This window comes from Acinonyx jubatus, chromosome E3 (assembly GCF_027475565.1).
Source record: "Acinonyx jubatus isolate Ajub_Pintada_27869175 chromosome E3, VMU_Ajub_asm_v1.0, whole genome shotgun sequence".
NCBI lineage: Eukaryota > Metazoa > Chordata > Mammalia > Carnivora > Felidae > Acinonyx > Acinonyx jubatus.
The window spans coordinates 17,776,032-17,802,598 of NC_069398.1; the positions used below are offsets into that span (position 1 = coordinate 17,776,032).

The following is a 26,567-nucleotide window of genomic DNA, read 5'->3' on the forward strand; positions in this document are numbered from 1 at the left end:
GCTGAACACATGCTTCCTTTATGATCCTGCAATTCTACTCCTTGAGAACTCGAACAGAAATTGGTACACGTGTATCAAAAAAACTGTACACAAATGTTCACAGCACCATTATTCATAATATCCAAAAAAGCCAAAAGAACCCAAATAAGTATCACCAGTGGAATGGATAAATTGTGGTTCATTCAGCAGGAAAATATTATAAGACAATAAGAATGAATAAATATCGCCACATGCAACAACATGGACGAATCTCACAAACACAACGTTGAGTAAAAAGAAGCCAAAACACACTCTTCATTATTCGTTGTATGTTAATTTTTAAAACAAGCAAAATAATCAGAACAGTGGTTACCTCTGGGGAAGAGGGATTCTGAGATGCTGGTAACATTCTGTTTTCTTGATCTGAGTGTTAGCACACAGGATGCACATTAGGATTTGTGCACTTTTCTGCAAGTATACATACACCATTTAAAAAACTTAATGGCATACTTATTTTTAGCATTCAGGTTGTTATTTTCAGCCAGTGAGTTTAAAAGTTGTGTTTTTTCCTCTATCAGCACAACTACTGAGAGCAACTGGGGGCCTGAAGGTCAGGTCTGAGTGGGAGACTCCTGGATTGCTGGGAACTATCACCTATGTTTTCAGAGCTGTTAGGGGGACAGCATGAAGGATTACAATCCCAAAAGCCTGTGTATACTTCCCCCAGACTTCCTCGGCTTACGTCAGTAGCAAACTAAAACCCTGAGGCAGGATGAGAAAATAAACCTGGCTCAGAAAACTCTCTCGGAGTGTATGTATCTATCTAAAATAAAGTTTTCCGTTCCACAAAGAGTTAAAAATCTGCAGCGTGGAGGAGCTTTCAGCTGTGCCTGCTCTGACTTTATCTGTTCCTTTTATTGCACTGCTCACGGTTCAGTGGTTCAGAGACCTACCTACTACTGACTCATTTATTAAGGAACAACAAAGTCAACCAACACCCATAATCACCTAACTACAAGGAAAACTTGAAAAGGGAAGGATCACATCATCTGAAATCTTTGACTCTTCCTTCTATCTTCTAAGATCACCAGGCCACCTGGTTCTTGCTTTACACTGTCTTTCAGATTTGCACCTTCTCCCTCATCACTTTTATAGGCCCTGATCCCCGCCTGCCTAGATTACTATAATTTCTCTTCCCTGGTTGCCTTGATGTCGGCTCTCCCAATTCCAGTCCAATCTGTGCTTCACCACCAGATGAATTCTTCTAAACATGGATTCTCTGTCCCAATTACTCTAAATCTAGCTTTAAAGGGCCTTTGAATCTGGACTGAGAAACTCAGCCATTCATTCAACAAACAAATAAGCCCAATGCTCACCAAGTAACTGACTCTGCATGAAGCCCCGGAGATGAACATCGATAAGACTAAGATGAACAAGACTGACTGACCCCCTGACTTCAAGGGACTGGAGGTAGCCTGGGGGAGAGAAGGGGAGAGCCTATGAAAAAAAAAAAAAAGTAGAATAGGATGGTTTACGAGATCCAGTAGTGACAGATGTATAAATGGCTTCCGGATCCCAAGGGAACGAACTCTGTCTGAGGGAGAGAAGGAAGGCTTCACAGAGAACATGCGTTTTGGGTTTTGAAGAACGCAGAGTTTACTAGGATGAAAGGAGGAAAGCACGCCTGACTCACCATCACTCACCACAGGAAGCCATCCCTCCATTTTGAGCACGCATGGTCTCCCCAGCAAGTGTCTCCTCCCATCCTGCACCTGCTCCTGGGTCTGCAATTCATAGCTCTACCTTCATGACGTTTCTTACAAAATGAAAGTTCACAGCATGGCTCCCTTCGCTGTGTGTACCTCGTGTTTTTATCTCTTGCAATCAGTACCAACAGTTTTGCCCATGGCCCTGTTCTCTGGTCAGTTCAGCACGGCACAATTCAAGCGCACGGGTTCCGAGACTGCATTCCTCAGGTTTGAGCCCAAATGCACCTCAACCTCGGCCTAGTTATTTAATCTGTCACTTTTTTTCCTCTTGTGCACAACTGGGGATAAGAGAACCTAACACACGGGATCGTTCTAAGGACTAAATAATCTGTGTAAAGCACACGGTGAACATAATGCCAGGAATAAAGGGCTGAGAGCCCCATCTGTCACTGCTAATACTTCATAGGTAGTGGGCCTCTCCATAAGCAGAACGTAAAATGCCTGGGAAGACACTCTGCCTAACACATTTGTATTTTCTACCACATCCAGCATGGACTGGTGCTCAAATGTCTTACAGTCCGAATTCAGGAGAAAAAAAGGAACAAGGAGACAGTATCACTTTTAGTTTCTCAGGAATACTGGTAATCCTTCCGAATTTAAAATACACGTGACTATTTAAAATTCCCCCTTTAAGGCCTCGGACTCACATGCGTTCAATAAACATTTCTGGAAAAAACGGGAGAATGCTAACCATTCATCTTAAAAAGACACTGAGACCCAAAGCGGATAATATGGTGCTTGGTCCTTAACTTAAGACACGTACATGGCAGGTTTCTCAAACCCCACCTAAAATTTTAATGTTTTATCTACTTGCCTCTAAAATGCCCCCCACCGAAGCATAATCTTTTTACAAAATCAATACCAGGGGGGAAAAAATGACTCTTTTCTCAAGAAGCTTTTATCAAGCTTCCTGGCACCTTTCCCAGTATGTTCCTCCAAGGGGGTGACTCAGATGAGCCTCCTGCACTTGGGCTCATGGCCTCCTTGCCGCCAAACCCAAAAACATGAGGACCAGCATCCCAGAGTCCCACTCAAATATCCTGTGGCATATCTAGAACAATGCTATCACTCTATTTGCCTGTATAGAAAGGTTTCTGAGAACAAGGATTCCGCACTAGCCTCGGACCAAGGCTCAAAAGTATGCGAGGCATACCTGATGCGTTACAACAGATGCCATTAGTGAAGACATTTCAATCTCTTACAAACTTTCTCAGAAGCTAACAGGATTACCGTGGGTGTTCCGACTCTGAAGAGAACACTCCTTCTCCCTTACACTCTTCTTCACGGAAGAGGAAACAGATGAGGAAAGAAGGCCCTCTGGCCTTCAGGCCTGTCAGAGCATGAGACGGAATAAGCAGCTTAAAAGAATGTGCGACGGGAATCAACAACGTGACATCTACGTGGCCCCTCTGAAGTCACTCGGCTCAAAAAGCCAGAAAGCAGGAAAGCCTGGAGAGGAAGCCCTGGTCAGGAGGGATTCACAGGTCTTCTCCCTCCTTTCCTGTCTCTGCTCTGTGTGTCTCAAATGGCAGATACTATCCTAAAAAAAAAAAAAACCCTAAACACATCCTAACGAGTAGAAATCTCGCTTTACTTCTCTAAAAGCAAACTGTTGAAACCGGCTGGACCTCTGAAGTCCAGACATCAGAAGTGCAGGCGCTGAGGCCGGGGGTGCCGAGTGCCTGGCTCACACGTACGCAGCTGGCACGCGCCGCAAGCCGCGTCTCCCAACTCAGCCGCATCCGTGCCCGAGTCCGGGTGTCCCTTAGCCCATCTGTGACGGGAAAGTAGAGGCAACGCTAAGAAGAGGGGTTGTCTGGGACTACAGATGTGCAGTGCAGTGATTAACTTCAAAAATTATGTACAGGGGCGCCTGGGTGGCTCAGTCGGTTGAGCGTCCAACTTAGGCTCGGGTCATGATCTCGCGGTCCGTGAGTTCGAGCCCTGCATCGGGCTCTGTGCTGACAGCTCGGAGCCTGGAGCCTGTTTCGGATTCTGTGCCTCCCTCTCTCTGACCCTCTCCCGTTCATGCTCTGTCTCTCCCTGTCTCAAAAATAAACGTTAAAAAAAAAAAAAAAATTATGTACAGAAGTTGCAGGAAAAACGGTTTTCTACTGCAGGAAAGAAACGGAGATGCACCATGTTCCAGGAGAGCAAGGCCAGAGCAGATGCACTTACCCTGACTCCACGAACACATGTCTGGAACTAACTATTGGTGCTCTGCATGGGGTGCCCGGGTGGCTCAGTCGGTTAAGCATCCGACTTCAGCTCAGGTCATGATCTCACAGTCCGTGAGTTCGAGCCCCGCGTCGGGCTCTGTGCTGACAGCTCCGAGCCTGGAGCCTACTTCGGATTCTGTGTCTCCCTCTCTCTGCTCCTCTCTCTGTCTCCCTCTCTTTCTCTGTCTCTCTCAGAAATGAATAAACGTTTAAAAAAAATTTTTTTTAATGAAGTTCTGCGTTTGCCTCAGAAGGGCTCCTCATTGTTGCCTACAGCTTAACTTTGAAAATATTCGCCCTTTGGGAGTAACGACAGATATAACTTTGTATAATATCGTCATATAGATAATTACTTGATTAAAACATATGGTTTAGCCGCATCTAAACATAATTCTAATCACTAAAAGGTACTTTTCTGCTTTAGTCTAAAGCTACCATCAAGCTGATCAATGGCAAAAAATACCTCCCAGTATTTTTTGGGTTTGCACAGTATTTCTCGGGTTTGGGTCAGATTCTGTCTCTCCCGTGAACAAAAGGGGTCTGTTTACTGCTGAAGACTGGGAGGTAGAAGCAGGAAAACGGCCAGGCATCTGGGCCAGAAAGCCCAACTGGTCCCACTGTGGCAGTGAGAAGGTCGAGGCAGCATTGTCTGTCCCCCTGGGGACCAGTTAGAGGAAACATCTTGTACAGAGAGGACAGTATGTTTTAATGCTGGGAAAACCTATCCATGTACTATACTGGACAATACAGTAAAACAAGAACCACCAATTAGCTACTAATGGACAGGGGCACTGGTTTCCAAAATTTAAAACAAATCTAAAGGAGATTAACGAGTCATGACTAGTAAATGCGATACTCGATTCTAAGGCTAGATCCTGCACCAAAGTGGGGAAAAATACTACAAGGACATAATTGGGTCAAAGGACAAAACTGGAATACCAATGGCAGATCTGATGAAAGTACTGAATCAATGTTACATTAACTGAAGTTGCTAACTGCATTGTGGCTCCGTAAGAAAATACCCGTTAGAAAATACACTACATAGGGTCAAGGGGCCATGACGTAGGCAACTTACTCTCAAACAGTTCAGCCAAAGAACCTGTGTACATACATACTTGGAGAAACTGTAAATAATAAAGCAAACAGGGCAAAATGTTAACACTGGCAGAGTTTGGATAAAGGGTAAAAGAGTTTTCTTTGTACTACTCATTCTTTGCAATCTTTGTGTCAGTTGGAAATTATTTCCAAATAGAAAGTTTTTGAAAATTTCATCTGTTGAGGGTGCCAGGGTGGCTCAGTCGGTTTAGTGTCCAACTCTTTTTTTGTGTTTGTTTTTTTTTTTTGTTTTTAACGTTTATTCATTATTGAAAGAGAGAGCCAGAGCATGAGCAGGGGAGGGGCAGACACAGAATCCAAAGCAGGCTCCCGGCTCCAAGCTGTCAGCACAGAGCCTGACGCGGGGCTCGAACTCAAACCATGAGATCATGACCTGAGCCAAAGTCGGACGCCCAACAGACTGAGCCACCCAGGTGCCCCTATGTCCAACTCTTGATTTTGGCCCATGATCTCATGGTTCGTGGGATCGAGCCCCATGTCCTGGCTCTGTGCTACCAGTATGAGGCCTACTTGGGATTCTCTATCTGCCCCCCCCTAAAATAAACAAATAAACATTAAAAAAAAACTTCATTTGTTGGATTGGTACCCCTCCAACTTTGCTCTTAAGTGCTCCCAGCGGGCTGGGCAAATAGGAAAGAGAAAGCAAGAAAAGGATATGACAGGCAAAAGGGACTCATCAACCTCTCAGATGCCAGGGTTATACTAGCACACATCATTTGTGAACAAGGATAGGATATAGCATAGGCATTAAAAATTTTGCATCTGCTGGTTGGGCAACAAACATATCCCACTAGGAGCTAAAATACATGTAAGTTCTATGCTTATTTATTTATATTACAGTAGAAGGTTTCAATTACACAGCCAAAAAAGCAAGTGATAAGAATAGTTATTCGGCAAGAAACTGTCTAAAATAAATGAGTAATACAACCCAAAATAGGCTCTCTCGTCACAATTCCATCTGCTTCTTTTTCCCAGGTACATATCCCAGGAGGATGCGTATTTTTATCTGCATGCCTAGTCAATTAAATCCAAAAGATGCCGAGACCATCAACACAAGGCATACTATCAACAACTCCTAAAACAGGACCACAGAATCTTAAGAGAGAAATACAAACCCCAGAGAACAGCAAGTCCAACCTCAACATACAGAGGAGGAAAATGAAGAGTATCTTGCCCAAAGTCGACCAGCTACTGGTCAAGTGAAGGCCCTGGAGCAGGGCCACCAGAGCCCTCTCCCAGTGACAGCTCCTCTATCCTTTAAAGGAGGATACCGAGGGGCGCCTGGGTGGCTCCATCGGTTAAGTGTCCAACTTTGGCTCAGGTCATGATCTCACGGTCTGTGGGTTCGAGCCCTGCATCGGGCTCTGTGCTGACAGCTCAGAGCCTGGAGCCTGCTTCGGATTCTGTGTCTCCCTCTCTCTCTGACCCTCCCCTGCTCATGCTATGTCTCTGTCTCAAAAACAAACGTTAAAAAAAAAAAATTTAAAGGAGGACAGCGAGTTCTAGGGCTGTAAGTACGATGAGTGAGCTGGCATTACCTCGCATGGAATGTAATCAGGCAATGAATGAGTGTGAAGTTAACAGGCCCACTATATGCGTGCTGCAAATCTAAAATCCCAAGTAAAGGGGCGCCTGGGTGGCGCAGTCGGTTAAGCGTCCGACTTCAGCCAGGTCACGATCTCGCGGTCCAGGAGTTCAAGCCCCGCATCAGGCTCTGGGCTGATGGCTCAGAGCCTGGAGCCTGTTTCTGATTCTGTGTCTCCCTCTCTCTCTGCCCCTCCCCCGTTCATGCTCTGTCTCTCTCTGTCCCAAAAATAAATAAACGTTGGAAATAAATAAATAAATAAATAAATAAATAAATAATAAAATCCCAAGTAACACTACAACTCATACATAAAGAATCCATGGCAGCTGCTCGTACTACCTGTAACTGTTTAAGAGCAAGTCTTGAAAAACCTGTACCACCTTCATCCTGAATTATTCCCAGACACAACTGGCATTTTATTTTTAATGTTTATTTATTTTTGAAAGAGAGAGAGAGACACCATGTGAGTGGGAGAGGGGCAGAGAGAGAGAGGGAGACACAGAATCCGAAGCAGGCTCCAGGCTCTAAGCTGTCAGCACAGAGCCTGACGCGGGGCTTGAACCCACGAACTGCGAGACCATGACCTGAGCTGAAGTCGAACGCTTAACCGACTGAGCTGCTCAGGTGTCCCAGAACTGGCATGTTACATAACAGTTTAAATAACATTTATTTCATTTTGGCAAAAATCTCCAGATTGTATTCCAGCCTGCTGGGATTTGAAGGGGCATAATCACTTCCTTTCTCCCGCCCAGGTCTATCGCTTGCTACAGTCTCAAGCAACCGAGTGCGATCAAAGTCCAATATCCTCTTCATGACTTGCAAAGCTGCAATGCCTCCTCCTTTCCATCCTGAATTGACCTGATCCAGCCAGGCCGAGCAACAACAGGAAGGCAGGACGAGGTGGCAGGAGACAAGCTTCTCTTGAGGATAAGCAGGTGAGAAGTCCAAGGACAAAGCTAGGAGGGTTCTGATGCCGTGACCTCATACCTGGGAAATGTGGGCCAATGGTGTTGGGCTCTCCCCAGTGCACCCATCATAAACAAATCAGGAACTACATCCCTCCTGGGGGAAGGAAAAAATGAGAGGGGGAAGCCAGAGCTCAGAAGAATGTGCTCCAATACCGTTGCCACCTAGGTTACACAGGACAACTGCTCGAACGCGCACCAAACTAGGAATGAGGACACTGGCGGCACACAGTGAACATACCTACCTTAATGTCACGGAGTCGTACATTTTTCAATGGTAAATTTCATGTTTATTTTACCACACACACACACACACACACACACACACACAGAAAACTCTTAAGGCTGTGGGGAAAAAGTATGTTAAGGCACCATTTCTAATACATTAAAATAACTACAAAGGATGCTTAAGTAAATAATAAGTAAACATTAAATAAACCTATAAATGTGACCTATTAAGTCCTATAAAGAGACAAAAATAAGGAAGAATGTAGGTAGCGAAAAAAAAAAAAGACAGACAAAAATCGAAGTTGGTGATAACTTTTCTTACCCTTCCACCCCAAACCATATATTACAATGAAGCCGTTTTTTAACCTATTAAATTTGCAACAATTTTCTTAAGCCTACCCAATGCCAAGGAGTGTATTTATTTACAGCTGGTAGGAAGAATAAACTGGTATAAACTTTCCAGAAAATATCTGATGACGTACCTTAAACGTGTACATACTAAATCTAAAACTATGTTAAAAATAAAAGGTTTACTAAAAAATCTTCATACCCTTGGGTCCTTCTGGGAATCTAGCCTAAGGCAATTTTCTGAAATACAGAAAAAGCTCTTTGCAAAAACATGAATCACATATTATTTACAATGGCAAAAAAAATGGAACAATCTAACTGCCCAAAAATCCATGCAATGCAATATTACACAGCCTCTGTAAATACTTATGAAGTATTTGATGATTTGGAAAACCACTTCTACTATAACATTACATGCAAAAAGAAGAAAAAAGTGCATTTATCGTGATCTCAGCCATGATTAAAAAATACATAGGAGGGGTGCCTGGGTAGCTCAGTTGGTTAAGTGTCCGACTTCGGCTCAGGTCATGATCTCGCACTTCGTGGGTTCAAGCCCTGCATCAGGCTCTGTGCTGACAGCTCAGGGGCTGGAGCCTGCTTCAGATTCTGTGTCTGTGTCTCTCTATGCCCCTTCCCCGCTTGCAGTCTGTCTCTCTCTGTGTCTGTCTCTCTCTCTCTCAAAAATAAGTAAACATTAAAAAATTTTTTTTTTAATTCTAAAAAATAAATAAAAAGTACATAGGAAAGAAGACTAGGAGGAAACAAAATCCGAGAGGTTGAATCCGAGGATGGTGAGCTCTTATTTATTTTGTACTTATCACAATAGTCTACAACAGAGTTCAAAGTCCTTTTTACCATCAGGGAAAAACAATTGACTAAGCAAAATCAAAAGGTGGCAGAGAAGCCTTTGTGACAGCACCAGCACCTACTTCAATTACCAAATGGTACAAGAAAGAAGACGCTACAGAAACCGACCTAACTCACTGGCCACAGATCTTGGAAGGCTGGATGACTACAGCTCTGTGTAAAAGTAAATCCCCACGGGAGAAAAGCACACAGGAGCCGCTCCCACACACTGTGCAACCCTTCTGGTCTAAAATTACTTCCAAATACAATGTTTCAATTAAATACATAAATCCTTGATAGATCCCTTACGTTGTCTTTCTCTAAAATCAGAATGCAGAATGTACGTGAATAATTTCCTGGGCTGTACAAAAGCACAGAGCTCCTTTCATCACGAACTAAATAAAAGCCTCTGGAGTCGCAGTCGTCACAGAAATCACCAGTGCTGCCAGGCGGGCGTCCTGTTCTTCAACATTTCAAAGCTTTCGTTGCTGTAACTGACCCCTCTTCCACATGTAGCTGTGGCTCCATCTGCCCGAAATGGCCCTTCTGCTTCTGCGCCTCAAGCCCCAAATTCTTTGCCTAGTGACTTCCTCCTTCTGCTCTGAAACCTAGCCCCAGTGTCACCTCCTTCCAGAAGCCTTCCTGGTTACAACTCTCCAATTTGGCCAGGGTTTTTATTTTATTTTTAAAGTACAGGTGTACCTCTTACAAGGCTCCCCCAGGACAGTAATCATTTGTTGGCATGCACATCTCCTCATCCAGAGTTACAAACTTCCAGAAGTTATAAACTTCTAGAACTTTTCTTCACCCTTTGCCACCCTCACATTCAATAACTGTAGACCAGATGAGTTCCCAATTATTTTGCAACTCTATCACAAGCAACTCCCCAAACTCACCTCCCGACTTTCCATTTGGGTAAAGTATTACAAAGCACACACACATCCGTGCACAGACTTCACACCTGAAATTAAATGTCTTTTCAACTTTCCTTACATCATCAGCAGGATCTTCAGAGGCCTAGCACGCCACCAGTATTATGAACTGCTTTCCTTTCTTTCTACACCTAGGGCATGGTGAATCCAAGACACCAAACTTAACATTCGACTCTTGAATTTATCCATAACTTCTATTTCCTCATTAAGAACTTTAACTTCTTATCTTTTCATTTGCATTACCAATTCCGTGAGTTGAATTTCTCTGGGGGATTATCTTCCATAAAGTAGTGAAGACTTTTATAACGCCCTAGTCACAACCCTGAATGGTAAAGAACCCACAGGCTGCACTGAGCTAGGAGGTCAGCTGGGCCACTCACTAGCCAGCTAGATAACTTGTTCTAGACACTGCAAGACACATCTTTAAAAAAAAAAAAATGACTTATCAAAGGCTTTGAAGGTCACCGACAATCATCAAAACCACAAGTGTTAAATGTCAAGGGTCCTATGGAGTGTGCCGATAAAAGCGGTCCACGCAAAGTCCTTTCACTTTCAATCTGTTCACTATCAAGGTATAAAAGGGGATTCTTTTTCTCAAAATGTCTTCTGATATTTCTTCGAGGTCTTTAAAAGCCTTAAGTTTCTTCTCTTCGTAAGAAGTCTCCTTTACAGTTATACGAGGATGGGATTTGTTAGCACTTCTCAGCAAAGCATGTCTGTCCACAAAGGTCTAGAAACAGACCAGTCGTCCCCACGGCAAAATGAGCTGAAGGCCACCTGGTGTTATCCTCAAAGATAATGTGTGTGCCTGGGTCTTTAATTTGCTTGTGAAGACTGGGGAGGCCAGAAAGGTGGGGAGAGAGGAGAGGAAGGAAGAAAGAATACATACATTGATTTTTAAACAGTATATGTTTAAAGTCAACCCAAGAGATTCAAGACATTTCAGATTCACAGAGAGCGGCTATGACCTATAGCCCCAGGACAGGTACCTTCCTTTAACCAGGTATAGGTGTTCTCTGCCACTAGGGGAATCTCAGTAGAAAATAGAGAAACCCTAAGCATGACTGGTAAACTCCCTTATGAAATTACTTCATACATCCTTTAACATTCTAAATTCACACTCTGGTTCACAAACCCAGTTAACAAATGATTACCAGAAAAATCTCTTCACCAAGGTGAGCTCCGCAGCTTTCTGGCAATGGAATTGCTTTCCTACAATTAAACTTGTTCTTACGTTATGTTATGACAAACATGAAGCCAAGCGGGGAAGAATATTGTCTTAACCACATGGATCATCAGACAAAAGTTTAGAAAATGATGAGATTACACAGTCCCATCACTAAGACAATCATGTTAGTCAGGTCTACAACATTAGTATATGTGAAATGTTAGTGCTCTTATTCTGACTAAAATCAGCAGCATGAGAGCCATCGACCAAATGTGCAAGCCATTCCAAACATAATTTTATCGATTCTAAAATTCAGCCAAATTACATTCTTTTCAATTGCTGGCTGACCCAACAGAAAAATGTACAAAGATCTGGAGACCAAAAATGGTCAGCAGACATGGGAAAAAATGCACATGGCAATAAAATATCAAAAGATGTTCCACTTCACTTACAAAGAAAGGATCCCACATGTAATTCCTGATATGCCATTTTCACCTCTCACATTAAAAAGTTTTAACGGTTGGCTGGAAGATAGGAAAACAGGAAGTATCCCATTAATGAGAGTAGAAACATAATTTTGTAGGAATAGCACCATCTACCAGAATTTTTAAATACACGGTTTGCCCCACAATTCTTCTAGAAATTTATCCTACTATCTCACAAAGTGGACAAAGATGTATTCAATGTGTTTACTACAGTATTAGTACCAAGCGCTAGAAATCTAAAATAGCCAACATTAGGGAACTTATGCCTTAAGGCAGGCATACCACGTTCTAGGGCAAAATGATAACAAAAAAAAATAATCCACACTAAAAGATATCCTAATTGAGTTACTGAACTTCAGCAACATAGATTTCTTCTAACAACCATGCAAAAAAAAGGCAAGCTATCTCTAACTGGGGTAAAGGGACAGCATTATATGAATTAGGCTAAACACACTTGTCCACACAACATCATTCAATGGTAAAAAAACGGTGAGTATCAACAAAATTCTTCAGAAAAGAACGTATGACCCATGAGTATTTATGGATAAGAACAACAGGCAGGCATTTTCAAACATGAAATAATTTAGGGAATGTAGCAACCAAAAACTCTATGAAAAGAAATTATCAGCTAATCAATGCTGAACAGATTAAAAGGATCAACAAAACACTCAATCCCAGAATAGCTAAGAATCTGAAGGAAAGAGTGCAAACCAAGAATTTTATACCTAGCCAAGATATCCTTCAAGTATAAAAGCAAGCATTATTTCACCAAATAAGTCACCCTTTTTAAAAACTGACAATCAAATCTAGCCAACAGGAAGATGAATTAAAGATACGAGATATGGAGGGGCACCTGGGTGACCCAGTTGGTTAAGTGTCTGACTTTGGCTCAGGTCATGATCTTAACGGTTCATGAGTTCGAGCCCCACATCGGGCTCACTGCTTTCAGCACAAAGCCTGCTGCATTCAGAGCCTCTGTCCCCTCTCTCTCTGCCCCTCCCCCCACCGGCGCGCGCTCTCTCTCTCTCTCTCTCTCTGTGTGTCTTTCTCTATTATTTGTTAAATAAATAAACTTAAAAAGAAAAAAGACTTCAGGTATGAAAAGACCACAGTTCAAAGAACCAGTGGAGAACAATTAATCCTTAAAATCTAAAACTAAAACTAAATACTGAGGAAATTATGGTTACGGAACAAATTATAAATGCTCTAAAGTAACGTAAAACAACAATCAACAATGAGAAGGGGAAAATAGAAGAAGTGCAAATGTTCTTATTTTTCCAATTATTAAGGTCATTGATACTGCCTAGAACTGAAACATGGAATATATTTATTAAAAATGATGCCATCTTGGGGTGCCTAGGTGGCTCAGTCGGTTAAGCGTCCAACTTTGATATTGGCTTAGGTCATGATCTTTCAGTCGTGGGATCAAGCCCCATGTCTGGCTCTGTGCCAAGCATGAAGCCTACTTGGGATGGATTCTCTCTCACCCTCTATCTGCCCCTCCCCTGCTCATGCGTGAGTGTGCACACTCTCTCAAAATAAACATTAAAAAAATGGGGGCACCTGGGTGGCTCAATTAAGCATCTGACTCTTGATTTCCACTCAGGTCATGATCTCACGATTTGTGAGATTGAACCCCTCACTGGGCTCTGCACTGACAGCACAGAGAGCCTACTTGAGATTCTTTCCCTCTCTCTGCCCCTTCCCCTGCTCACACTCTTTCTCGCTCTTTCTAAACAAATAAAATAAACGTTAAAAAAAATTGATGCCATCTTCTTGGGGTGCCTGGCTGGCTCAGTCAATGAAGCATGGGACTCTTAATCTTGGGGTTGTTGAGTTCAAGCCCCACGTTGGGCTGTAGCTTATTTAAAAATAAAATAAAATTAGTAGATAAAATAAAAATGACTCCATCTTGTTGAAGTCTTTCATAATCTTTTCTCTTAACCTCCACAGATTTATCAAAAGCTAATAATTACTGAAGCAAAGATTTACTTGAAATCTGACAAGTCCTTGTTCAGTTTCATTGCTTTCTTTATGTGCTATGAAATGCAAGTGACCTCTCAAGGGCGCCATGCTTATGAAAACAGTCAATCTCTTAAGGTCACACACGGATTACACTCCTACACTGTCCTCAAACTGACAAAGCTAGAGGGAGAGAGAGATGAGTGGATGCTGGGGGGTGGGGGGCAGGACGCAGAGAGTACTAGGCTTCAGGAGTTCTGTGGTGCTGGGGCAGCTCTGGACCTTGACTGTGGTGCAGTTACATCCATCAGTACATGGACCAAGCTGCACGGAACCATACACACAAGTGAGTGCAGGTTAAAAACAGGTGACAACTAAGTAAGGTCTCCAGGCCAGTCGGTAACTGACAGGCACCAACGTCAACTTCCTGGTTTTGCTATTGCACACAGCTATGGAAGATGTCACCACTGGGAACTTGTGGTCCTCCTTTTGCAACTTTCTGTATTTAATTACTCCAGAAAGTAAAGCTTTAAAAAAAAAAAAATGCAACAGTTAATTGATTTTTCTTTTATTTTAAAACTTACATGATTCCTCGGGGGTGCCTGTGTGGCTCAGTCAGTTAAGCATCTGACTTCAGCTCAGGTCGTGATCTCGCAGTTCATGAGTTCGAGCCCCACATCGGGCTCTGTGCTGACAGCTCAGAGCCTGGAGCCTGCTTCAGATTCTGTGTCTCCCCCTCTCTCTGCCCCTCCCCTGCTCACGTTCTGTCTCTTCTCTCTCTCAAAAATAAACGTTAAAAAATTAAAAAAAAAAAACGATCCCCCAAATCAGCATGATCACTTTTGAAATGAAAGAACTTTAGGATTCCATCTCGCCTATCCAGATAACACACATCTACAAAGACATACAGATATTTATATGATGCTAATTATACTTTAGGGTAGTAGGATTAGGGGTGATTTCTTTTGCCATATTCTTTGCACCTGTAACGCCTGATTTTTAAAAAGCACGTCATTCTTATAAAAAACTATCCAGTTGTTACTTTTTTTTAAATTTTTTTTTTAACGTTTATTTATTTTTGAGACAGAGAGAGACAGAGCATGAACAGGGGAGGGGCAGAGAGAGAGGGAGACACAGAATCTGAAACAGGCTCCAGGCTCTGAGCGGTCAGCACAGAGCCCGACGAGGGGCTCAAACTCACGGACCGTGAGATCATGACCTGAGCCGAAGTCGGACGCTTAACTGACCAAGCCACCCAGGCGCCCCTGGTCACTCTTTTTTAAATAGAGAGATGGAACGATCTTCCCAGGTCTACTTAATTACTAACCAATTTAGAAACCAGTGATTTTTTGCTTCCCCAGCTGCATTTAGCTAATAAAATACCTTTACCTTTTCAGGGAGTCTGAGACCAGAGATCTTTTTCATGATAACCCTTATGTAAAACAGCAGCAGGCTACTCTAATGTAAATGAGCTCCCACATATGCTAAACCTAACGGACTTAGGTCAACTGACCTGCATAAAGAAATCAAGCCACTGTCCTTTCTGCTGATGTGCTGTGATGGGATCCAGCTACCACTGTGCCCTCAAGAGTCATGCTTTCTCTAGTCTATCACAGTAGAGGACACGCAGATACCTAGTTTCCCCTCAGTTATGAGCAAAGTTTTGACCATCTTGCCCTATTACTTTACAAGTTTTAAGGTTAGATGACTAGATGCACTGTTTTTCCTGGGACAATACACCCAGCTGGACTACATTTCAAGTAAATACGTCTCTGTAGATGTGCACTGGCTTAAGAAGAAACCTAGTGGAGGAGGAGGAGGAGGAGGAGGGGAGGGGGGAGGAGGGGGGGAGGAGGGGAGGAGGGGGGAGGAGGGGAGGAGGGGGGAGGAGGGGAGGAGGGGGGAGGAGAGGAGGAGGGGGGAGGAGAGGAGGAGGGGGAGGAGGGGGACGAAGGGGAAGAAGAAACAACCTAGTGATGTCAAAAAAAAAAAAAAACAAAACACGGGCTGTGGAGTTAGAACCTTGAGTCTGAATCGCATTTCTATCAACCTGCTGTGTAATTTTGGACGAGGTACTTACATTATCCTCCCTGACCCTCAGTGTCCTCATCTTCCCAACTGTGCGATGAGAACAGAGAAGACCCACCTTGCAGCGCTGTCATTAAATTAAAGGAGGTACCGAATGCAGTGTACGTGAGGGCCCATCGACAATGGCTGCAGCTGAGTGTAATTATGAAACACACACAGACCTTCTGCTCCCTCTGACCCCCGGCTTCCTTCCTTTCCCATCAGCCTCCTGCCACCTCCCTCACTTCCCTCTGCGCCGTGAGTTTCCTCAGTATCCACAACCCCTCCCTCACCACACCCCATCCCCACTGCGCCCCAACAGTTCTTCCAGCAGCGATTGGTGGCTGGAGCCTCCCCCTAAGCACACCATCTACACAGCATTTCTAACAACTTCCCCGGCTTGCTGTTCCCCACCTCTACGCATCTAGGGGGAAAATGCTGTCATGCGAGCGTGCTGGCTTTGGAAAAACAGGGCGCCTGATTGTGAGCGTGTAGGTTTTGGAAAAACAGGGTGCCTACTACATTCATACTCTATTACAATCTTACCACACTCTCCAAAAACTGCCACTGTCATTTACTACAGTCTAGGGCCTCCTTGACCTTCTTGAATTTTTCTTTTAACACCTGACTCTTTTGACTGCCTCAGTATCTACAGAATGCTTACAGATGCTGGAAATGCAAAGAGGCTGGAAAAGCAAAGAGGCCTAAGACTCACCCTGACACAGACTCTTAAAGACAAAGATCTAATCCTCCCCACCCGCAGACTTGGAGTGGGACTAAAAGAAAACGAGTTGAAGATCTCACACTGTGCTCCTCACGCTTCTGAAGTGACACTAGAAGCATGTAGTCCTGTAATTCCTATATAATAAAAAACAATATATCAAAATAATAAAAGTCAAAAGAAAAAAACATAACTGTATTCAAAGATGATAAATGCTAAGCTACTAGCTGAAAAGCCTTAGAAAGGTGCTTATGGTGACCTTGAAATGGTGGGGAAGGTGTCACCTGCAAAAATGAAGAAAAGGACATTAGAGCAGAGGGAACAGCACTGAGCAAAGACAGAAGTATGAAGAGTACTCACTGTTCTGGGAATGACAGGTGGTGTGCTGTGGCTAGGGAACATGTATAATTTGGCAAGTCTTTAAAAGATATTCCAAATACATCACTGTAAGCGTTTAATACATCATCTTCATCTGTACTGAGAGGACTAAAAGTGAAATTGTGAAAATCCAGGGCCCAAGTGCTTCCCGCCGCTCTGTGGAAAGCTTGGGTCTCTGCTCTGAATGATTTGGGGTCGAATGGCATGCTTCCATCTGAGCTCCAAGAGGTGGCTCTGGCAGGAATACAAAAGACGGACTGGCAGAGGGAGAACCTGGAAGCTGTCAAGACACCAAGACTGAAAGCAAGAGACAACCCTGACCGAAGTGGAAGGAATGGAGGGAAGGGCGGGGGTCAGAACACAGGTCAGCAGAGCATCCCCAAGTCTAGAGGCATAAGGTAAAGAGGAAGTTAAAGATGACTCAGGTTTCCCACTTAAGTGTACAGCAAATAAGGTCATGAACAGAACCAGGGCAGGTGGGAGGAGGCACTAACCTGAGATAAAGACGGTGGACTTGGCTTAGACAGGCTTAGAGTGCCTACAGGACACTCAGGTGGAGACCAACGGCTAGAGAGTGAGGCTGAGTCCTCACTGGCACACAGGTCCTAGCTGAAGCCATGAGAAGACCAAGGAAGACTAAACCAGGACAGTAATATCATGGGGGGCAAGGGAAAAAAAGTGTTTCAGAAACGAAAAAGAAGTCCAGGGGTTGCCAAAGGCAAGTCAGAAAGGCACAAGGACTGAAAAGAGGTCGCTTATACTGGTGTCAGCACCCGCAAGTTACAGGTGATCTCGAAAAGTGGTGAAGACACACAGTCAGTCTGCGATGGGTCGCAAAAGGTGCGGGAGGACAGCAGCCACAAGCTCAGGAGCCCCCTCCCTTTTCACCCAAGCCCATGCTGTCACATCTTCCTGGACTTGGACACGTATGTCAACGATTCCGCTTCGTCAATCGTCAAGACTTTTGTCCTGCCCGATGCCAATCACCTGCATCTCAACGTAGCAAATGCCCACCTCCTTCCAGAGCAAACCCCTTATTTTATCTGCATGGGGCCTCTCTCCTGTCATCTTCCTGTCCGTTTCTTTACCTGTCACCTCCTCCATTCCACCAAATCCAAATCACCAATTAATTAAAACCTCCACTATTCCCAAACACCAGTTTCCCAAAGTCACCTTGAGTTTTTTCCCTTTTCTTTATCCCTTAACTCTGGAATCCACTTTTTAAAAAATGGCAACTCTCTCGCTCAAGTCTTCCTCACTCTAATTCCACACCTAAAAACCGACCTTTGGCACAGCCATACAGGCAAGGTGTCATGTCTGGTTTCCCACACCAATCTAACCTGTACATGGCAGATGGTTTTCCTTTAAGGAAAAACCAGCCAACAAAGCCAAACTCCCTACGGAAGGCCCTCCATAACCTGGTCATAAACCACCTTTATGGCTTTCTCTCCAACTATTACATAACACAAACCGCCATGGCCAAACCGGTCTATTCAATGGTTTGAACATTAGTTACACCCTCCTCTTCTGAAATATCCTCTCTCGGCAAGTTCTATTGGGCACAGGGAACCTAGCTTACTCCAGCTCTCTAAAGGCCCTTTGAACACGCAACACATCCACAGCTTTCCTACAATGTAACTGTCTACTCTGCCAGAAATTGTTCCAGATTCTTGCCATTCATCAGTGAACAAAGTGAAGATCCCCAGCTCTATAGAGTTAACATTTTAGCAGAAGGAGATAACAAGAAATAGACCTCATAAATAACATCAAGTATATAAAATGTTTTAAAATGGTCAATGTTACACAGGGCCTTGCTGGTTCAGTCCCTAGAGCACTCGACTCTTGATCTCAGTGTCATGAGTTCAAGCCCCACGTTGAGCATAAAGCTCACTTCAAAGGGGAGGGAGGGTTGCCTGGGTGGCTCAGTCAGTTAGGCGTCTGACTTGATTTTGGCTCAAATCTCAGTTCATGAGATGGAGCAAAGCCTGCTTGGGATATATATTCTCTCTCTCTCTCTCCCTCCCTCCCTCCCTTTCTCTCTCTCTCTCTCTCTCTCTCTCTTTCTGGGCCTCCCCTGCGTGCATACTCTCTCTCAAAAAAAAAAAAATTAAAAAAAATTTTAAGGTAAATGCCACAAAAAGCAAGCGAGCAGGATGTGAAGGCGTGGGAGCCCTGGAGAGGGCTTGGGAACTAATCATCTCAGCTGTAGCACCAGTGGACAGAGGAACCTTGATGCACCTTGATGTACGAGGCAGACAGAATGGAAGGTGAGGCATTAGAGAGCACTCTTCCCCAGAGTTCTATTGCAAAGGGGAACAGAGAAACGGGGCAGAAGCTGGCCTGGGCAGCAGAGGTAAAGGTATTTACAATGAGAAGAAATAACACGTTTGTGTCCTACGAGTACCTAAAGCCCTACAAAGTCGTAGGCACTCAACAAATGTTACCTTAATGCCTTCCTTCACTTTCCCTTGACACCTGTTTTTGGTCATCTTTAGGGACACCTATCTGATCTTTGTAACTATCTGCAGACAACTTTTCCTAACCCTTCAAGATTCCAATACGCTTCCTGGGAAACCCTCCCTGGCCCCTCTCCTCAGTGAGTCTCCCTCAGATATGCTGCCTTTTTGCACCAATGCATTCTTCTACTATCACCCTTATCACAGTCTCTTGTAATCACCAGGAGACAGTCCCATCTGCCTCATTAAACTGGCTCCTAGAGGACAGGGCAATACTAACCCTCTTGGGGTCAAAGTGTAACAGTTATGAGCTCTGACTCCGCTCTGACTCTGGAGCCAGACTACCTGGCTTCGAATCCCGGTTCCACCACTCAGTCACAATGTGACCCTGAGAAGGTGCCTAACCTCTCAGGGCTTTGAATGTTCTAATCCATAAAATGAGAAATAAAAATAGCCTCTACCTCCTGGCATTGCTTAGAGAAGTAAATGAGTAAACATATGTAAAATATGTGGTGTATGCTAAGCCCTATAAGTATTAACTATTATATTCTTATATCCCCCAGTACCTAGGATTGTACGCTTGACATAGGAAATCAATAAATTATTTTATGAATGAACTGAGGCACTAAAAAGCTCTCGCTCACCGTAGAGAATTACTTCTCTATGCATTACAGAGTTTGTGTTTTTCCCAGTAATTCCATCATTTGAGCAATGTCATTTCTTGGCTAGTTAACCTGCTTCCCAGCCCAGCTCTAGCTGCGTTGCAGACGACAGAGCCTGAGTACTTCTGAACCTTTCCCTGGCATCTCTCTGCACCGTCATGGCTCTTCATACCTCCCAGGGCTCGGTGCGCCACGTGACACCATTAACGAACAAGGGGATGACGCACCATTTGAGTGGCCAAACGGAAGGTGTGATTTTGCCTCCATTTTTGGGACCACTCACAGAAGGCAACATTCAAAAACCTAAGTCTTTGTAACCAAAGCACTTTCCTAAGCAACTAGAAAAACACTAACTTAAGCAAGAACTTGATTTTGCACAAAACTTCCACAATAACCAACAGCTCATTCAATAGGAAGTAACCACTTTTCAGAGGAGTGGGAACCTCAAGATATTACATCACTGCAGAACTCGCCGAAATTCAACAGCACGCCAATGAATTAATCAAATGTAGTTACAGTATAGCTGTTCTAGTGATTCTGTACTGCAACTACAAATCTTGTTTTTTAACTGGCTCTAAATTTGCAGGTCAAGATACCTCCTAGAGGGAGGGTTTAAAGGAAATATCCATACTTCCCGGCCCCCATCACTATCTACCTCAGAACCCAACAAAATGTAGTCAGATGACATCCCCCATCCTATTCCATGATCTTCCACGTGGAGCAGCACAAGGCGCAGACAGTCCCCGACTTACAACGGTCCGACTTCAGGAGGACGCAAAAGCGATGCGCAGTCAGTAGAAACCATACTTCAAATTCTGACTTTGGATCTTTTCCCAGGCTAGTGACACGCAGTACGAAATTCTCTCCTAATGCTGGGCGGTGGCAGTCAGCCGCTGCTCCCAGTCAGCCACACGATCAGCGGGGTCAACGACTGCTACACCCACAACCATTCTATTCTTTTCAGTACGATATTCAGTAAATGACATGAGATATTCAACACTCTGTTGTAAGACAGGCTTTGTGTTAGGTGATTTTGTGCAACTGTAGGCTAACTTACATATTCTGAACATGTTTAAGGTAGGCTAGGCTAAGCTATGATGTTCAATAGTAAATGCATTTTGACTTACAATATATTAGACTTACGTTGAGTTTATCAGGACACAACCCCACTGGAAATCGAGAAAGATCTGAACTACCAAAAGCACAGGCTCTGGAGTAGAGCGCCTTGGTCCAAATGCCAGCTCCACCCAGGTACCTCCATCAGGTGTCATTTCCCCCCCTCGTAACAATGTGACCTCGCAGGGCTGGTCCAGTAAACCAGACCAGATACAGATACTGAATGACTGACCACAAGAAAAATGAACAAATGAGAAACAGCTAGCTTATAGCAGACACACAACAAATGGTGGTTTTCTCCTATTACACCATTTTCATCTCATCAGAATTGAAGTTTTACAAAGACATTAAAAAGGCTCAAACGTGTCAACTAATGCCCTTAATTAAAAGTAAAAATGTTAAGAGTGAGGAAAAAGTTCCCGGAATAAAGAAAGAGCTGTGATCCCAGGGAAAAGCTCCTCCTCCTGTAAAATACACACCTGGCAACAACTTCCTTGCATTCTGAGGACAAGGCCTGCCCCGTCCACACCCGACCCTGGGATACCTACAGGATATGAACCCCTGGTGTCAGAACTGAAAAAATGTTGTGATTAGAAGGTCCTAGTCTCGGGGCACGTGGGTGGCTCAATTGGTTAAGCCTCTGACTCTTGATTTTGGCTCAGGTCATGATCTCGTGGTTCATGAGTTCAAGCCCCAAGTTGGGCTCTGTGAAGGCACAGAGCCTGCTTGGGATTTTCTCTCTCTCTCTCTCTCTCTCTCTCTCTCTCTCACTCCCTCTCCCTCCCCTCCCTCCCTCTGCCCCTCCCCACTTGCACACTCTCTCTCAAAATAAAGTCGTTTAAAAAAAAATTTTTTTTTTCAATTTAAAAAAAAGATCCTTTTCTCATCACATCCACTGTGGCCACCCCCTGGGTGCTTAAGTATGTGAGCTCTAGGTTACAAAAACCTTCACTTGAAACTTACCCCCCCCCCCCCAGAAAAAGACATACAAGGTAAACATGAAGTCAACTACTTTACAATAATTGCTCCCAGGTGGCCATTTTCAGGATGCTCTGCCTGCCTATTAATGAAATCTGAATGCAAGGGTGCTGGGCTAGCTTAGTCAATAACCAATAAAATTCTACCTGGGGTCCTAAAGCAACATTCTTTGCAAACTCCCCGAGGGGAGGAGCTTATCTGCTTTTTCATCTGACATTCCCTAGAGCCTGCCGTATAGTGGGGACTTAAAATCCACTGAAAGATTTGGACACCCCTATGCACGGCAGCATTACTCACAAGTCAAAAGGTGCAAGTTAACCCAGGTGTCCATCAACAGATGACTGGACGCACAAAATATGAGCTTATAGGAGTTTTATGTGAGTTTACACCCACAACAGAATATTACTCAGTGTTAAAATGAAGGAATTTCTGACACATGCCACAACATGGCTGAACCTCCAGGACATTATACTCAGTGAAATAAGCAGTCACGAAAAGACCCAATACTGTATGGTTCCACTTATATGAGATACAGAGTCAAATTCACAGAGAGAGAAAATAGAATAGTGGTCACCAGGGGATGGGGGAGAAAGGAATGAAGTTATTGCCAAATGAATGCAGTTTCAGTTATGCTAGATGAAAAAAGTTCTGGGGATGAAAGCACAACCATGTGAATGTACAGTGACCCTTGAACAACGTGGTTTTGAATGTATTTCCTCTTCTTTATGATTTTCTTATTGACTTTTTCTAGCTTACTTTCTTGTTAAGAATACAGTATATAGGGGCACCTGGGTAGCTCAGTCGGTTAAGCGTCTGACTTCGGCTCAGGTCATGGTCTCCCGGTTTGTGAGTTCGAGCCCCGTGTCGGGCTCTGTGCTGACAGCTCAGAGCCTGGAGCCTCCTTCGGATTCTGTGTCTCCTCCTCTCTCTGCCCCTCCCCTGCTCATACTCTATCTCTCTCTCTCTCAATAATAAATAATTGTTAAAAAAAAAAATACAGTATATAATACACATAACATACAAAATAAACGTTCATCAACTGTTAATGGTATCAGTAAGGCTTCCGGGGAAACTAATAGTAAAGTTTCGGGGGAGTCCAAAGTTATACACGATTCCCCACTGCATGGAGGTCAGTGCCCATGACCCCCATGTTGCTCAAGGGTCAAGTGCGCTTAATGCTGCTGACCTGTACGCTTAAACATCATTAAAATGGGGAGCGCCTGGGTGACTCAGTCAGTTGAGCGTCCAACTTTGGCTCAGGTCACGATCTCACAGTTTGTGGGTTCAAGCCCCGCATCAGGCTCTGTGCTGTCAGCTCGGAGCTTGGAACCTGCTTCCGATTCTGTGTCTCCCTCTCTCTCTCTGCCCCTCCCCTGCTCTGCCGGGCTGTCTCTCTCTCCAAAATAAATAAATGTTAAAAAAAAATTTTTTTTTTAAATCATTAAAATGGTACATTTTATGTTCTGTGTATTTTACAATCTAAAAAAGAAAAACAAGAAAATTAATTTGAAAGAACAAATGAAGGAAGAAATACTGAGTATTATTTTCATCACTCACTAAATGTCTTATCTCATACCTTTGGATTATTCATTAGGGCGTTCCTAGCTCCACATTTTACAGATGAAATTGGGACTCAGAGAGCTTAACTGATCTGCCACTCCATTACACATAGGACCTACTACACAGTGCTGCTCACCATTAATGGCCTAAGCCCCACGAAGACAAGGCCTATGCCTGAGGTTGTCCCTCTATGCCCAGAATCCAACACAACACCCACAGGCTCCTTGAGTGTTTTAAAAATCCCATTGGCCTGAACGTCTAGATCACAGATGTCACTGTGTCCCTTTCTCCACGAAATCCCCAACAGGGGTAAACTGGGCAGCCCGAAGAACACTTCCTTCTCTGGAAGCGCACAGACACAGGCTGAGCAGTCAACCGCTCCCCCAAGGGCTTACTATGTACCAGGAGTTGGGGCAGATAAAGGTTCAATTTCATCTTTGGGGCACCTGGGTGGCTCAGTCGGTTGAGCGCCCGACTTCGCTCAGGTCACGATCTCACGGTCCGTGAGTTCCAGCCCCGCATCGGGCTCTGTGCTGACAGCTCAGAGCCTGGAGTCTGCTTCCGATTCTGTGTCTCCCTCTCTCTGGCCCTCCCCCCGTTCATGCTCTGTCTCTCTCTGTCTCAAAAATAAATAACTACCAGGGAAAAGGCCATAGCACGAAGCAGAAAGAACAGCAGACTGGGTGTCAAAAAAGCACCCCTGTTCCCGACTTTGCTGTTATCCAGATCAGTGACCTCTGCAAATCGCAACCCGTTTCCTCGTGTACAAGCCTACAGCAAGCCCCCAAGTCCAGCTCTGTGTGTTCTACCTAACACAAGCTCTGAAGTCAAAGTGCCTAGGTTCAAATCGCGCCACGGTCACTTAAGAGTGACCTTGAGCTGGGTTATTAGTCGCTCTGTGCCTCAGTCTTCCCACTTCAGGAGAGAGCTGGTGTGCTCATTAAATAACACAGGTCAGTCACTCAGCACATAGTAAGCCCTCAATAAATACAGGAGAGCCCCCGTCAAACATGCCACATTGTGAGAGAGGCAAACGCCAGATGCAAGGGGAGCGCCGGCTGCGTTTCCAGGTCCCTCCCAGTCCTGAGACATCCCGTGGGGGGGGGGGGGGGGAGGGGGAGGGGACGGGGGGGGGATGGGAGCGCCGAGCCGGGGCTGCAAAGCCTGCACGCATGTGTCACTGCTGGGCTCGGCACGCGCCTCTCCCCGCCCCGAGGAGAAGCGATGGCTCAGCAGTCCCGGGGCCCGCTCCCACCTCTCGGGCCGGGCACCGGGGCGGGAAGGGGCTCGGACCCCACTTACCATGCTGGCCGGGGGAGGGGCGGCTCAGGTGAGCTGGCTCTCGAGCTTCGGACACGTCCCGCTCGCACAGTTCAGGTCATGGTCCCGGCAGGTTCGGGAAGTCCCCCGCCCATGCAAAGACAACCGCTGCCCCACCCGGGCCCCGCGGGGACCCTCTAAAAAGAGCTCGGCCCCCCGGCCCGCCTCGCCGGGGACCCCCGGAACAAATTCATCTAGACCCACCCGCCCCTCCCCAAGGAAACTGAAAAAGCAGGAAATGGGGCTCGGAGGCCGGCGAGGAGGGCAGCGGCTCGGGGCCCCCCGCCCGGGCCCGACCCCCGAGGGGAGGCTCCGGGCCCAGGCAGGGGCTCCCGGCCTCCGCGTTCAGAAGCGGCTGCGGGCCGGGCCCCGAGGCTGAAGGGGCGGAGGCTGAAGGGGCCTCGGCGGCGCAGCCCCGGCGGCCGGCTCAGGGTAGAGGCCCGGGGGCCCGCGCTGTCCTCGCCGCCTCAGCCCACACGGCCGCCGCCGCCGCCCCCCGGAGCATCCCTGCGCGCGCGCCCGCCCCAGAGCCGCCCGCTCGCGCCGCGCGGCCGCCCCCGACCAACAGCCCCAACGCGCCGGAAGTGGCGAGCGCCCGGCGCGGCCCCACGGCGCGGCCGCCGGGCTGCGGCGCTGGAACCGGACCAATCCGGAATCGAGCGGGGAGAGGGTGGGGGGGCGCGGGGCGGGGCCGCACCTGACGGCTCCCGCCTGGCCCCGCCCCTGCCCGGCCCCGCCCGGCGCTCGCCGCCCATCCACGCGGGCCGCCGGCCATGTTGGTAAAGGGCCCGAGCCTGCCATCTTAGTAAAGGGGCGGTTTCCCTTTCGCTTCGTTGGCCCATTCATTCCGCAGAGCTTTAGGGAGCGTCTTCGCGCCAGGCTCCCCGGCCGGGAGCCCGCCGCCTCTGCCCTCCGTGGAGCTTACAGTCCTTTAGTCCACGCACACGTTAGCCAGCCCTGCTAAGTAAGGACCCAGGCGCTAGGACTAGTGCAGTCAGCACGGCTGCTGTCGTCCCGGCGCTGGCGGAGGCAGAGAAACAAGGAAAGGGCAAATGAGCAAACTAACTGCAGGAAAGGAGTGCTGTGAATGTTAGGAACCCAACAAACACGCAGCTGGCCGAGATAGCAAGGAAGGGAGGGGATGAAAATGCAGACTGACACCTGAAGAATAAAGTCGGATAATAGTGGAAAGCGTGATCGAAGCTGAGGGAGCAGTAGGGGGCCTGGCTGGCTCAGTCAGTGGGAGCATGCTGGAGGACTCTTGATCTTGGGGTTACGACTTTGAGCCTCACGGAGTGTGGAGATGACTTTAAAAAAATAAAACCTTTAAGCCTGCTAAGTTGGTAGAGATGCTACTTTTGATCTTGGGGTTGTGAGTTCAAGCCCCATGTGGGGTGTAGAGATTACTTAAAAATGAAATTTAGAGAAAAAAAAATTTTTTTTAAGCTGAAGTTAGCAACCGCAGAGGTTCTGAGAGGGCATAGAATGTGATGAGTTCCTGTTCCTATCCTCCAATGCGCTTTCCTTGTGAAAGTGCTGATTTTAGGAAACAGGAGGAGAGGCGCCTGGGTGGCTCAGTTAAGCCTCTGACTTCAGCTTAGGTCATGATCTCACCGTTTGTGGGTTCGAGCCCCACATCAGGCTCTTTGCTGTCAGCACAGAGCCTGCTTCGGATCCTCTGTCCCTCTTTCTGCCCTTTCCCTGCTC

The 26,567-nt window shown here is 45.7% G+C and overlaps 1 protein-coding gene across 7 annotated transcripts in view; it reads right to left on the reverse strand.

Moving 5' to 3' along the window:
• Nucleotides 1-25,457, reverse strand: part of XPO6 (exportin 6) — a 102,687-nt gene extending 77,230 nt beyond the window's left edge. For 2 of the 7 annotated variants that reach the window (XM_027051114.2, XM_027051116.2), the window contains exon 1: nt 24,843-25,455. In XM_027051114.2, coding sequence (XP_026906915.2) covers nt 24,843-24,845 — 3 coding nt within the window. In that variant the 5' untranslated portion in view covers nt 24,846-25,455. Of the gene's footprint in view, nt 1-24,842 lie in introns of all 7 variants that reach the window. The other 5 variants (XM_027051118.2, XM_027051115.2, XM_027051113.2 and 2 more) reach the window with 4 other exon arrangements.
• Between the last annotated feature and the right edge of the window lie 1,110 nt (nt 25,458-26,567).